The 15,706-nt window shown below is 34.7% G+C and overlaps 1 protein-coding gene across 1 annotated transcript in view; it reads right to left on the bottom strand.

Moving 5' to 3' along the window:
- Positions 1-423: 423 nt before the first annotated feature.
- LOC131052346 (SH3 domain-containing protein 2) overlaps positions 424-15,706 on the bottom strand; it is a 63,597-nt gene continuing 48,314 nt past the window's right edge. Inside the window, exons 5-10 of the mRNA XM_057986997.2 lie at positions 15,602-15,703; positions 15,312-15,512; positions 12,714-12,776; positions 12,394-12,549; positions 2,039-2,113; positions 424-838 (exon numbers count right to left, since the gene is read on the bottom strand). Of these exons, the coding sequence (XP_057842980.2) occupies positions 710-838; positions 2,039-2,113; positions 12,394-12,549; positions 12,714-12,776; positions 15,312-15,512; positions 15,602-15,703 (726 nt within the window). The 3' untranslated portion in view covers positions 424-709. The remainder of the gene's footprint in view (positions 839-2,038; positions 2,114-12,393; positions 12,550-12,713; positions 12,777-15,311; positions 15,513-15,601; positions 15,704-15,706) is intronic.

Below are 15,706 nucleotides of genomic sequence, written 5' to 3'. Positions count from 1 at the left end.
TTAATATTCATTAAAACATAAAATCCATTAACATGCGAGGGCAAGTCATTAACTTTGACTTCTTACAATGCCGTGCTTAATAATCCATTAATACTGCAAGTCATTTAATTTGAGAAATTCCAAGTAAGAAACTCATTTTAATCCAAGGGAATATTTTTTATTTGACTCATCCAGACCTTTTAAATTTGTCTCTATCAAATCTTCATGTCTATAGGATGCCTCGATTACCCCAAAAAAAATTATGACTTTTCCTCTCTTATTCCTAAGTAAACACTATTATTTTACATATATCTGTCTCTTAATTCTAAATAAACACTACTGTTTTACATTCCATCCACTTGCTGACATACTAAATAATATTGAACGTATTTACTCATAGAATACCTCAGAATTTCCGGTTATCATGGCGACATGGCAAAAATATTTGAAAAAAATTACTGCATCTTGTATTACAGAGGGCAGTAGAAGGGTGATCAATCTTCAGACATGAAACATAAAAACCTTTTGAGGTTTGTAAGGCATCCCTTGAATGAGGCAGGTTGAAAACTTGAAAAGAATAAATTAAACTTTTTGTTGAAAGCTAAAAATATACATACTCGGGAAATCAGAATACATGAAAAAGTTTCCACAAGTAAAACTGATGCTCAAAAGAGCACAGACAAACACATTCAGATTCCATATCGCATTACAACAGCATCACGAGAAGTAATCAAGTAAGTCCCATGCCAGCCTCGCCTATCTTACTCACTGGAGCTTTCTCACGTCGCTCCACGTAAGCGGATGGAAACCATCCTGCTTTTCCCTTTGATTCGCCTTCAGACCAACCCGTTTGTGTAACCTGTTTAAGGCAATATTAGATTAGGAACATACAGAAATTGTAATTATTAGGATAAATATAAAGAGATTGATACCAACTAAAGCATACTAAAAACATGTGTATCCGAATATTTATAATTCACATTATTCGCACTCATTTGAATCTCTGAATTTAGTTCTCCTTAATCTTTCATTCCACCTAGAAAACTGCCATCATAATGCAAATCCCCATACAGAGCTTGAAATTTTAGTTCTGACTAGTAGCTTTAGAATGTGAGGCAGCCAAGTTTATAATCCCAAATGGAAAGGGCATCATTCCAGAAGCTACGGACATGAAATACAGATATTGACAAAATGAAGCAGGACTTTCCCAAAATAAGCAGACAAGTGAAGGCCTGGAACTCAAATGATTACAACAACGTTATTGCTTACTGACTCATTTTGAAGTATATAAACTCAGAAATATATACACTATGTTAGTCTTAGAAGGGCTCTTTAAAAAAACTAAACATTAATGTGAAAGTTTTGGCCCTGAGATAGATCTTTTGTATATTTGCAGTAATCGAGTAACTTATAGCACAAATCTGGCACCTAAACTGAAGGCCACAACTTCGCAAACCAGAGCACTGTGCAAACTAAAGAGGGGATTTGATAAAATAAAGAGAGATTAACATCACATTACATAAATTGTTCTTGGCATTTTCATCTTATTCAGTAGTTTCTTCAGCCGGGCTTCTTCTATTAAGCATCTGCTCATATCAAAGCCTTATCTGATACGTTCCAAATGTCTTTTGTTATGCACTCACAGTCAAGGCATTCAGAAGTCATAACTACATAAACACTTAAATGGTTACAGCAAATTTTCTTCTAAATTTGTAATTATTTTATGTTGCTTTTGATTTTGTGTTCCAGGCAATGCTTTTTTAGCATGAATTGGCCACCTGCACTACAAGATAGACAAAGCAAAGCGCAAATATTAAATTGCAAAATAAAACAATTTTCATTTTTTTATTAAGACTACACATTTTAGGCCAGTATGAGTTTTCTATAATTGAAAAATTACAGTCTTTATATTGTATGCTACACAGCTCATTCATAAAAATGGTTACAAACTATTTAACTTCTTAAAGATAAGCCGTGCCAGGTTGCAAGCTATTATTGTAACCAGCCTCAAAATTGAAAAAAAATATACATTTGTATAGGAGAGCAAAAAGAAGTTAACCTGACGAACTACAACATAATCACCACCAGAGATGCTGAGTTCTCCATCCGCTTCGGCATCAAAAGAGTGTATGACCTGCAACCATAAAGAGTAAAAAACACATAGTTATTTAAAGCTGTCAATAATAGGACATAAATTTAAAGCATTATGATTAAATAAGTATGACAGGAGAAATCAGAATCACATGTTTACAAATTAAGTACTTTTGCACCTATACAGGGATGAAATGTACTGAATATGCTTTAAAGGTCAAAGAAATTATCCATACTTGCCATATTTGAGGATTGTATGAAGTTAAACACACAAAGACACCTTAAGCGACCTACTAAATGGAAAATATATTTAGCTCTATAATGTCATGTTAAGAAAATGTTTGTCACTAGTTTGAGGTGAAGTGTACAGCTTGCAATTTTCCCCACACTACCAGGATATGTGTGTGTACAAATATACATATACATGTATACATATCTACATATATGTGTGTGTATATATATCTAAATATATGTGTGTGTATACATACATACGTGTAATATCCCCTTGTTGAAACCTGGGCCCAATTATAGAGGTTGTGTCATCGTGCCCTAGACAAGTAAATCCCCATCCAGGGTTGAGGATTAGAAAGGAAGTAAGAATTGGGGCTTGAATATAGCCACTATCAATTGTACTATAAATAAATATGGTTATCTAGTTTAATAAATTAATTTAAGGCATGATAATATTAAGTAATGGGTGTTGATTATTGGGAAATTGGCAGCCTCCTAGTAGGGGACATTACACCTGACTTGTTCAAATTTAGCGTGTTCCTCAAAAAAGATTTTTTGAGAACAAATCTCTTTATTGCTCTGCTCCATGTAGTGGCCTTCCCTAATAATGATCATGCATATCCTTAAAAGAAATATAGCTGATTTTTCTACTCAGTTGTACAAAAAAAAAATTGTATGTTCACTGACTCTGGACTGTGATTTTTAGAGCTCTCTCCTCTCTATCTTATACTAAACTTTAAAACTTGGTTATTTCAACTTGAAAAAATCCTAATATTTCAGCTCACCTTTTAAAGATTATCTATATAATCAGTTTTCTTTTTTGTCATAGCAATGCATTAAACACCCTACTTAAATGAATCTTGTATTTCTATTTATTGTGGATTAGGCCATGGTTAGAAAAATCTGCGAGTACTCACTGAGTTGTTGAGTACTCACAAATTTTTCAGTTGGGCAAGTACTCTCAAGTTTAACTTGTGAGTATCTATAAACAAGTTGCAGAGTAAAAACCGCCCCATTTAAGACAAAAACTCGTCGGATTTCACACAATTCCAAGGTAAGAATCATGACACCAGATTGAAACATGCCAACGTGAGTTAAAATGTGTCAAGACAGATTAAAATGTGAGTTAAAATGTGTTGGGGCAGTAAAACATGGGTTAAAATGTGTATTTCACAAGGATTTTAATATAAGAGATTAAAACTCTGCATTTGCCCCTTCAATAAACCCTGGTTTTTGCCCAGCCTTTGCTGGCTTTTTCATGAGTTTTTGCTGTTTTGAAAACTTTGGACTTGCCGAGTACTTTCCAAGTCCAAGTCTGTGAACTATGGATTAGGCAACCATTCTTCCTTTCCATTAAACATGTTTATGAGGTTAAATTTTAATAAATGCCAATTATCATCAATTAACAATGAAAAAAATTCTGATTCACTTGCTCAACAAGCATATTTTACAAATAAGCAGTGTACTTCCCCCAGGGATTTACAGAAAACCCCCAAAACAGAGGCATTCCAAGGGTGGCAGAACAGAGACAAACACATCCCCCTGCCATTCCCAGCACTCAGGCCCTGACAAGGAGATATCCCCAGGGATGTCCCCCTTTTGGTGGGTATATATGGAAACACCATGCAGTCCCTGGGGCATGTGGGGGATGTCCAGACATCTCTTAACTGTCCTGGGGACATCAAGATGTTCCAGATGTCAGTATTAAAAACAACAGTTTTTTTGATTTTTTTTTTAAAAGAACAAATTAAAATGTTCTAAACCTTAACCTAAGAGGGGGAACCTACCTAAAGAATATATAAAAACCCTAGCTCATGGTCTTTTGCAATCACCAAAAGAGCAAACGAGGCAAAGAGATGAAGACAAAGAGAAGAAGGAGAAAACCAAAACCAACACGTCAAGATATATTTCCGAAGTCTCACTGATCATTCATCTTTCTATTTCAAAGTTCAAATTAAATCTCTCAAAGCTATTTTCTTTCTAAATTTCCATAAATAATAAATATTAATAATGATAACTGGGATTGCAACTGCTCCATGTCCTCTACTTCGACACGTTGTGCAACTTAAGTAAGAAAAACAAGAGGAGAATCCTTTTATTTATAGCAACCAGTGATAGTTATTATTTTTAGTTGCAATGGGCTAATCAAATAATGCCATAGGAATCTCAGATAACAAAATGAAGGAATACAACTTTTGTGTATTATCTGCATCTGTGCCACTTACAACCTGAAGTAAGAAAAGTAGAATGAAAATCCTTGGGTTTGTACAACTAAACTTTGTCTTTAATGTTTACTTTTAATAAGCTAATCATTGTCAAACAAAGTTTTAGGAATCCTAGATTACTCAAAAAAGATTGTAATTTGTGTGCATCCTTTTCTTTTACACATCATGCAACCTGAAGTTATAAATAGCTAACACTGAAAGGAAACTGCCTGTGTCTTAAGTCCTTATTTTATGTAGTAAAATGCAACTTTTACTTTGTTTTTGCAGTGCCAGCATAAGTTATTTAGCTTTACTGACGATTAATAGGAGTTCAGTATGTTAAGGAATTCAGAAATTGGTAGTGGAATCATGGAGGGAAAAGGGCAGCCAAAGGAGCCACTCAACTGGATTTCGATTGCCCTTGCAAGATGTTGAAAATGCTTGCCAAGTGTCCCATTCAATAGGAAGACCCCTTTACAATAATTTTGCAACAAGATTAGATTCCAACAAAAACTATTATTTCAGCAGTAGCAAGCCTATGGAAATGTCATTTTTGAGCCATTAAAATAGTATGGCAGCATTAAAAGAATGAATGCACACCTCTTACACATTGCTGGTAAAGGCTTTGTAGTGAGCAACATCTCCCGCTTTAATAAAAGGTTAAAAATTGATATAACAAATCATATAATGGTAACACCTCCACACCTTATGTTAATATTGGCCTCAGCAGTGGCACTTTCTTCTAGGACTACCAGTACTTGACATATGACACTCCAAGCCTTGGGGAGATATATGAGTGCATGAAGAACATGATCAACCAAATGAAAGCCCTTGTACAACAAAAAGACCACACCTTGCAATTCTACTAAGCACATTTTGCCTATCATTCAATAGAGAGGAGGAAGGTCAACACTTACTTGCACATGGTTGCCTATGTGCTGAAATTAAAGTGGTACATGCAGAAGCCTAGCTGACATCTCCCAATAGATGATGTGGAAGTGAAGAGAGGCTCCATGAAGGCCATTAAGAAGATGTACATTACAGAGGAAGCTGCATTCATCTAACACAATTGAACCAGAGTCTTCAAACTCAAAGGCTGCATGAGTTTCACAAAAATAGATAAGAAGGCTTTGGCACAAGAGAATCCAATGAGTTGGTGGTGGTTGTATGACCCTACATCATTGATACGTACAATGGCCATTTGAGTCTTAGCACAAGTTTGCAATGCTTCTACAATTTCACCCACTCTATAAAATCACTTCATCAACTCTCTCAAGAGAAACAAGCTTAACTCTGGAAGCACAAAGAAGTTTGTTGCTATACAAAATGCCTTGTGTCTCAAGATTTCAAGAAATTGAGTATGAGGAGAGCCCATTACGATAGTGGGATGTACACCCTATGTAGCTAACTTTAATTGATGAGGATCAAGTTGTGCATACAAGGTTGGTTAGAGTCCAGTTGCAAGAGCTAGGTAAATCTAGCAATTCCAGCAATATGGAATATGCTACAACGTTTGCATCAGACAATGAGTTAGAGTAGCCACTCTATGTAATTTAACCTTGAATTGAGCACTAGTGTTAGCCCTAGAGTTTGCAAATCAAACTTGGATCCCTATATTATACCACATACTTCTTCAGGCTCTCGACAATCACGAGTGTGGATTGGGACAAAGACAAACATCAAGTGACAAGGAGTGCAGTTGGAGATTTTTTGTTCTAACATTCAAATTTGTTTCAGGAGGCTAGATAATTAGTTCCTAATTTTGTTTACAAATTTTATTTTTTATTTATTTGTGTTACTGTTGATTTTTAAGGGTGAGTGGTTTTTTAAATTTAAATTTTATTTTTTTTGGATTTAGATCTCCTTATTGGCAAAATTTAGTGGTGGGACAAGGTTCAAAGCCCCTGGTGATGAATGGATAAGGTGCCTAGTTTTGAAATAGAAGAGAAATTGCGATGTCCATTATTGATGAGAAGCATGAAACATGATGCAAGAAGGGTTGCAACAATGTTTAAACTTAAACTACTCACCCGAAGATACTAGTACTGAGAAATCATTGAAGAAAACTTAGTTTTTGGAAAAAATCACAATGGTTTTTTCACAAAAAAACGCACATTACCAAAAACTACAATTCAAAGATCTTGGCCAAACATTGAGTTAAAACGTGAAAAAATAATTAATTTTTTGTAATGACTAACAAACCCTTCTTCAATGTGAACTAATGGTGATGGCTGGGGCACAATTTCCAACATTTTGTTTAGATTTCTGTCAGTTGTGTTTGGATTTTCAAGGTTGTGCAGGTCTACAAACTTTCAAAAATTCATGTATCACAACTCATAAGTTCATTCTAATTTCTCACATTCATTGTTTCATGCATGTATCATGATGTTTTAAATTTTGTTTCTAGTTATCACTTTTAAGTTTTTTAACTTCAGAATTTTTATGTTTAGTCACTATCATGGGTTATGCAGCCCATGAAAGTCGTATTTTGAAATTTAAATAACTATCACCAACCCATGACAATCATTTTTTATAATTATAATGACTATCATGGACTAGTGACAATCATTGATGGGCTATCTAGCATCAGCTACACAATTAAAAAACAATTGCTAAAAACCTTAAAACATCATAATTTGTATAGCGTGTTAATGACCATATTTTTAACTATGGCATTAATTTTATACTCTGGTATTTCCTTTGGCCAATTTTATTTCCATTTTTTTAAAAGAATACGGTATCCCTGACTATAAGTAAGAAAAGTTGCAAGCCTAAGGACCCTTGTTGAAAACATGGGGGGAAGGGTCCAAACAATGAAATGGTTATTTACAAATATTGAACTAAGAATATGAGAGGAGATATAAATCATCTACAAATATCACCTTGCACAAATCCCTTGCCAAGATGTACAACCATGTACTGAAGCAAGTTTGGAGATTCAAAATGAGATTAAAGCTCTCGTTGAAGCATGAGCTTAAAAAAAAAGCAAACAACAAAGACAATGGGAGCCTCACACCCATTTCTGTAATGTCCCTACTTTGAAATATAATTTAATAATAAAAATAATAATAATAATAAATTAAAATACAAAAGAATAAAAATAAAAAAAATTAAATTAAAATATAAAAGAATATAATTAAATTTAATTAAGTTAATGAATGGTCAAAAGAAATGGAAGGAGAAGTTGTGACTCCCTCAACAATGAGAAATAAAAGGGAGAAGAGAACCTCATTTGAGAGGGGGACAATTTGGAAAATGAGAAGCACAGACCTGATTTAAATAAGAAGTGCGGATCTGATTTTGGAAGGTTGTGTCCCTTTCAAAGGGCAGAAAGAAAGAAAAGTTGCACTCTTTCAAAGGGTGCTAATGGTGAAAGGGTGTGTCTCTTGCCAAAGGACATACACGATGAGGAGGTGTGACCTCTCCCTCACATTGAAAGATATAAAGGGAAGGGAAGGGATCAAAAGCATCTAGTGACATCACCATGGATCAAATGAGATCAGAACTGTTATTAAGTTGCAGGCAGTAACATTCTTGTTCTTGGTGGTGTGCATGGGGAAGTACTTAATATGTATGCTTAATATATGAAGCCTGATAATATTCTTATGCAAAATTTAATAGTAATATTAATTTAGACTGCAATATGTATGACAGTCATATTTAATTTTATATATATTCATAATACATGAGAAGTTAGTATACTTATAGCCTAAATCATGTTATTACTGTCAGTATTTAAGAAGATGGGAATGAGATGTTCCAAAGAGGGGCAGTCTAAATCCAAGCAATAGGTTACGTCCCAAGATAGGGTGGGGATCAGCGACCCATAAGCCTTGAGGGTATAGACTCAAGATAGGTAAGGGCTTGGATCTGTCAACTTTGAGGGAACCTATTGTATTTGGTCTCTAAGCGCTTTGGTAACATACATAGACCCTTCTCCCTTAAACCTGAAGTAGTAGCATTGTGTGATATCTATATTAAGAACTATGAATAATGAAATTAATCATCTAATGAGGAAAATAAATAAGCACTTGTTAACAACTAATAAATTGAAGAATATTAATGACTGGCTTCATGATTAGTCTCTCAATCAATTTTAGTATATTGAAATAGATTAATTATGTTAATCAGGTAGGGGACATTACAAATGGTATCAAAGCTATGATCCTACTATCCTGCAGGGTAAAGATGAATCAATGAATCATTCTCGTCAATAAGAAGAAATCTGGCAATACATGTATTCACGTGTATGCTTCGTGTTTGCAAATATCCATGTGTATGATTCGTGTTTTTCATGTGTATGCTCCATGCTTTTGATTCATGTGCAAGCAAATTTGGGAGGGGCGGACTGTAATGTCCCTACTTTGAAATATAAATTAATAATAATAATAATAAATTAAAATACAAAAGAATATAATTAAATTTAATTAAGTTAATGAATAGTCAAAGGACATGGAAGGAGAAGTTGTGACTCCCTCGACATGGAGGGAGAAGAGAACCTCATTTGAGAGGGGGACAATTTGGAAAATGAGAAGTGCAGATCTGATTTAAATAATAAGTGCAGATCTGATTTTGGAAGGTTGTCCCCCTTTCAAAGGGCAGAAAGAAAGAAGAGTTGCACTCTTTCAAAGGGTGCTAATGGTGAAAGGGTGTGTCTCTTGCCAAAGGACATACATGATGAGGAGGTGTGACCTCTCCCTCACATTGAAAGATATAAAGGGAAGGAATCAAAAGAAAGCATCTAGTGACATCACCATGGATCAAATGAGATCAGAACTGTTATTAAGTTGCAGGCAGTAACATCCTTGTTCTTGGTGGTATGCATGGGGAAGTGCTTAATATGTATGCTTAATATATGAAGCCTGATAATGTTCTTATGCAAAATTTAGTAGTAATATTAATTTAGACTGCAATATGTATGACAGTCATACTTTATTTTATATATATTCTTAACACATGAGAAGTTAGTATACTTATAGTCTCAATCATGTTATTAATGTCGGTATTTAAGAAGATGGGGATGATATGTTCCAAAGAGGGGCAGTCTAAATCCAAGCAATAGGTTAAGTCTTGAGGGTATAGACCCAAGATAGGTAAGGGCTTGGATCTGTAAACTTTGAGGGAACCTATTGTATTTGGTCTCTAAGCGCTTTGGTAACATACATAGACCCTTCTCCCTTAAAACTGAAGAAGTAGTAGGGTTTGATATCTATATTAAGAATAATGAAATTATCATCTAATGAGGAAAATAAATAAGCACTTGTTAATAACTAATAAATTGAAGAATATCAATGACTGGCTTCATGTTTAGTCTCTCAATCAGTTTTAGTATATTGAAATAGATTAATTATGTTGAAGGAGTATGGGCACCTTTTCTTCCATGGGCCACAAATATGAGGATTAAGTAATGTGGCCAGTCATAGTTCTATTTATTAATTCCTCATAAGACTCCTAGTGCACAACCTTCATTGAAAGGTACTATGTGAAATAGAGAATTGCATCATGAAGAGAATGTCATGTGCCAATTTCCGTGCTAGAATAGTATTATGTTTAATGTTGCTTTGATTCTTTACTGGAAGCAACTAGTTACCACACTACTAATAGTAGGTAAGGAGTTCAAAGCCTCAAGAAATTATGAATTGAATGGCCCATCATTGGAAGATGAGGTCCAAAACATATATAAGCTAGTAGAGGAAAATAAAAAGATTTAGAAAAGTAACGGCTGCAGCATTTTATCTAACAGGTGGAGAAGTATTAGAAATAGGACACGCATTGACTTTTTAGTGGTTTTTAAAAAACGCTCTTTTTGAAGTCAAATGATGCCTCCATTGAAGTGAAAAATGTCAAGATCTTGTGTAGCTTGTTGGATAAGGTAGTGATGAGGTTGAGAGTGAATATGTTATCCAGATAATGACAAACAATGCATCTGCATATGCAGCAACAGATAGAGTACTAGAGGCAAAGCACCCTACATAGTTTTGGAGCCCTTGTGCCACCCACTACCTTGACCTTCTCCTTGAGGACATTGGGAAATTAAGTTGGATGAAGAACATGGTAGAAGATGCAAGAAATATTACCAAATACATCTACAATGACAAATAGGTCCTAAATCTTATGAAAGAACATGCTAATGGCAAGTAGCTAGTGCGTACAGGATTACATGCTTTGCAATTGATTTCCTCACCTTGCAGACTATAGCAACTATATTGTGCAGCCTTAAGTGCATGTTTGTAAGCCAAGGCTGATTAAAGAGTCCTTATTGCAGGAAGACTAAAGCAGATACTCGAATGGGTCACAAAGACCATTTTTTTATACTACTTTTGTCAAGACTATGGAGATCAGCAAAGTGCATTCTTTATCAAGTGTTTTTTTTTTATAATGTTACAAGTTCTTTTTGTAAAATTCTAATATTTTAATCTGCTAGTTTTTTTTTTCTGGTTTAATTTTCTAATTTCCTTTTAATCCACTCTCTTGTTTTAAGTGTCAAAGCCGTTGGATAGGGTTTGGTGGATGGGAATAAAAAACCCATGCAGTAACTATATATGAAACCATCGATATGGCCAAAGAAGCAATTCGACATTTGTATGAGTTGAGTAGAACCAAAGATGAAATCCATATGATGCATTACTAATCAAAGGTGGAACAGACAACGTCAATATATTCATATTGCTACCTACTATTTAAACCCTAAGATTTTCTTCTCCCCTTCATTTAGAGTAGATGCAAAGGTTATGCTTGGCTTCACCATGTGTACTGATAGGTTGATCCCCAATGACAACCTTCGAGGGAATGTAATGTTATAAGAGGGCAAATAGGGCATTATTTTCTTCAACTTTGTGCATTCGTAGGATAGCCAAATTATAAACTTCAAAAGCTTGCCATCCGAATTTTATCCCAGCACTATAGCACTTCTAGTTGTAAGTCCAAGTAGTGTATTATTGAGGCCATTCACACAAAAAAGTGCAATATGTTGACTTAAGAGAACTTGAATGACCTTGTTTGTGTACTTGCATGAAAAGAAGGTACAAGGGTAGGGTGCACATCATGCACTTGACCTCAATGACATTGATCCATATTTAAACTGGGTTGCTAAGGAAGCAAATCCACTGTTTACAACTAACGAGAATGCTGATTTGGAGAAATGCAGCCAAATGGCAAGCAAATGTGACAGCGTATGAGGAGGCAGAAGGTGAGTTTGGTAAGCCATCAAGGGTGGATAACCATATACACAATGTGGTCGTGTACAAGCTTTAAAGTAAAAATAGACTATTATTTTCAGTGATGCAGAGATGCTCTACTCTATTAAATAACTAGCTACAACAAAATTTGTCTTACTCAAAAAGAAGCTGAACACGAATCTACCTAAATAATAGTATTTGCAAATTCAGATTGCCAATTTACAATTTGTTTAAAGCATTATTCTTATTCTAAATCGACTTTTATTTTCTGTCCATAGCCTAATAGTATACTATTCTTGATACTGCAATCATTTTGGAATAAAACAAGTAGTGCAAGTGTTTACCAAAATATGAAACAAACACACGTAATTGTCCTGAACCAAGCTCTAGGAATGCAAAGATGCTCTACTCTATTAAATAACTGGCTACAGCAAAGTTTGTCTTACTCAAAAAGAAATTGGACATGAATCTATTCTAAATGATAGTATTTGCAAATTCAGATCGACATTTTGCAATTTGTTAAAATCAGATAACTGTAAAGAAAAAACAATCCATGTTCATTGGTATGTACTATGTGCTAAGTTTTACATTATTTTCAGTTATTCCCTATTTTTCCATTATTGTATCCTAAGATCATTTTGAAACAAGAAGATCTGTTTCATGATCATCAAAAAGGAAATTTCCAAAAAATGAAAACGTAGACTACTCACTTCTGCCAGAAAATACATAGCTTTCTGGGTGGCACTTCCAATCACAACATGGCCAGAACCATTTGCTTTGACCTCCTCATATGATGGAGGTGGTATATACACATCAGTCAACTTACCCACTGCTACAGTTTCACTGCGTTGACGCTCTGCAGCCATCTACACGTTATCCATTTGTAAGAAAATACTGCAAAATTAGTAAACATATGAAATGCTATACAGAGAAATGTTGGTAAATATTTCAGATTCAGAAATCTGTCTACAAGCACCATAATGCTCTATACAAGGTACTCCAGAAGCCTTGGAAGATGAGAATTATGTACCTGAGCATGAAGTTTGTCAAGAACTTCTGCCACATACTGATGGTAGGATCTTTCCGCCTCCACCTAAATAATATTAATGCAACTTCAGTGAGCCTATTTGATATTTCTTACTACATTCCTAATATATATGGCATGAGCTCTGATTTCAGAAATAGAGACACAAGCATTGTTTAAATAAGTTGGATTTATGTAAATAGAGGAGGACAATGATTAATTTAAAACACAATTCTTTATGCATATTAATAACTAGGCCATTAATAACTTAATTTAAGCATTAAGTAATAAAACTAATACTACGCTGCTTTATAATGTCCAATTCATCTGAGATTGGCAAGATACCTTTCCTCGGTAAATTGGATTAAAATTTGTTAATATAAGTTTGCTAACATCATGATAAAATACTACAAGTTCAACACCAAACCAAAGACTACTTCATAGACATAATTCACAACTGTAGACAACACCAGTGGCTAGAGATGGGCATCTGCTTTTTAGAGTGGACATTCTTCTATAATCTTAATCATCTTCACTTCTTCAAACTCTCTGCAATGACAAAACTGGGGACATGTGAAATCATTCATATCTTAAATTCCCCTATATCCAGCTTTCTTGTAACCAATAACCATTTTAGTCTAGTCACATCTTCTTTGTATCCAATCAATTTATTTCAGGACACATATACTTTGATTGTAGATGGGTAATGAGGTTTATCGTTTAACCCAAACTTGATCAAGAGGTGGAAATCCATAGTTTCAAGATTTAAACAATACATAAGGTATATGGAAATAGATCTCCTTGTAGAATCCGATAAGGGTGGTCTCATATGCTAAATTAAAGTTTAGCTTTGCTGTGGCCTAAAATATCTAAAGGAACATTTTCTGAAGCTGAGAGTGGCTTTAGAGATTGAGGAACTTACAAACAATCTCAATACAGACAATGGCCTAGAAATGAATGATTCATGGAAAACAATTATTCATATGCTTAGAGCTCATTAAGATAAGTAATTAAATGTCTATGATAATAATTGATAGTGCATTAGTAATTACTGATTAATGTCAGTTAATATTGAGTATTGGGTGACATATAATATGCATTGATCATATTATCTTGTACTTACCAAATCCAGTCATATCTGGTTCAAATCTAGCCAGATATAGATTTTCTCAAGTGGCCAGATTGGTCTGATCCAGTCCCAACTTTTCAATTCCTATATAAACTTTACTGATTGTTCTGAAAATTCCTGGTTTCCAAATATTTTTAACCTCCCAAGCAAATTGAAATTATCAAAACTGGTAAATATGTATAATCTCTTTATTATGTTGTAACTTGTGTCATGTACGTATGGAGCCCTTGAGTGTAATCTTGATATTCATTGTCACTCTAATAATGTTTCGGAGTGGTCTGAAACATTGATTCTTTAATTCTTTTGCTGCAGTTTCTCTGGAAGTCTTGTTCTTTGACATTATGGATTACAGAAGTTTAAAGTCTTCATTGAACAAGTTCAGTGACTTCTGTCCATTATTTTCAAACCCACGGAAAAAAATGCCTACATGAACTATACCATGATTGATATGATAGAAACATGAAGCTTAAGAACTGTTTAACCCAGGGATGTGTCCCCAGGACTAAGAAGTTGCCCCTCTATTCGCGAACATTTTGGGTACACATGGACAAGGATAGAACACCTCTCCCCATCCCAAAAAACAGAGTTTCCAGGGAAATCCTCATTTTGAAGCAGCTGTTTTGAAACAGCCTGCCATCCCCAACACACCCTCTGATGTTAGCCCATCTCCCAAACACACCCACCCACCTGTCAAAAATCTGCCAAAATGCCTAAAACAAAACAAAACAAACAAAAAAGCCTTTCCGATAGGACATCCCCAACCTAAAGATTTGCACTGCTATTTGTTTTGCACTTACAATGTGTACAAAGTCTACACTCACGAGACATACAAACTTTCATTTATAAAAATAAATTTTTAAAATCATATTATGTTATTATGACTATCAAATGGATAATTCGATCAAAGTAAAGTCATTACAAATTCAGCACATTGTATATGCCTTTTAATATTTCAGCTTCATTTCACTTTAAACTACTTTGGATTTAAATATTTTAAATATTATTTTTTTCATATTATTTTAAGAGTTGTCCCCCTGCTGTCCTCAAAATCAAGGAAATTTTGCCATCTCTAAATCCCTGCCCCTACAACCCCCCATCTGGGAAACTCAAAGAAACGCTACTTAATTAAGAAGCCTCTCAGGTTTTAAAATAACCAAGCAAAACAAGCCAATAAAGGTCTTGTAAACTTTAGCTCTGATACACCTCAGACTCAAATCCTGATATACCTTTCCAAAAGGTAAGAACATGACTGGAGGCGTAGAGATAAAGAGAAAGGGGAGTTGATAAGACTGAATAAATTTAAAAACTACATCAGAAACAACCAAGTGCTTTAGTAAAAAGTCCATAGAAAAACATAAAAATATTATAGGGCAGCTGTGAGTCAAATGAGAAACTGACTGCAATATAAATATTGACTGTCAGAGAGCCTTACCCAGCTGTATAGCATCTATCTAGTTAACAAGAAATTGGGTTACCATTGCAATAAGTCGTTGAAGAGTAAGTCGTTGCTGCTGAGCTTCAACAGCCATCATAGCAGAAGCTGCCTCCTTCCCAAGTGCTGACATTGTAGATACAAGATCTGTCAACTTTGATTCTGCAGCCTGCAGTTTCACTGTATTATCTACAGTTGCACTAGCTTCCTTAGACTTCAGCTGCCGTCTTCCAACCTCTGCTCTCTGCATAAGTTATTTTATTTTTTTAAAACCAATAAAATATAAAATGATATCGGGCATGAATGATCAAACCAAAAAATAATTCTGATAACCTGAGCTTCCACTTCCTGTCGTATTCGATCATAACGCTGAGTCAAGTGCCGTGCATCCTCCAAAGGTGCTCCTATAACCATTGCACGTAAGGGCTCTGCAACCTA

The sequence above is a fragment of the Cryptomeria japonica genome, chromosome 2, assembly GCF_030272615.1.
Source record: "Cryptomeria japonica chromosome 2, Sugi_1.0, whole genome shotgun sequence".
Classification (NCBI taxonomy): Eukaryota; Viridiplantae; Streptophyta; class Pinopsida; order Cupressales; family Cupressaceae; genus Cryptomeria; species Cryptomeria japonica.
The sequence above is the reverse complement of the archived record's forward strand: the minus strand, read 5'-3'. Positions and strand labels throughout refer to the sequence as shown.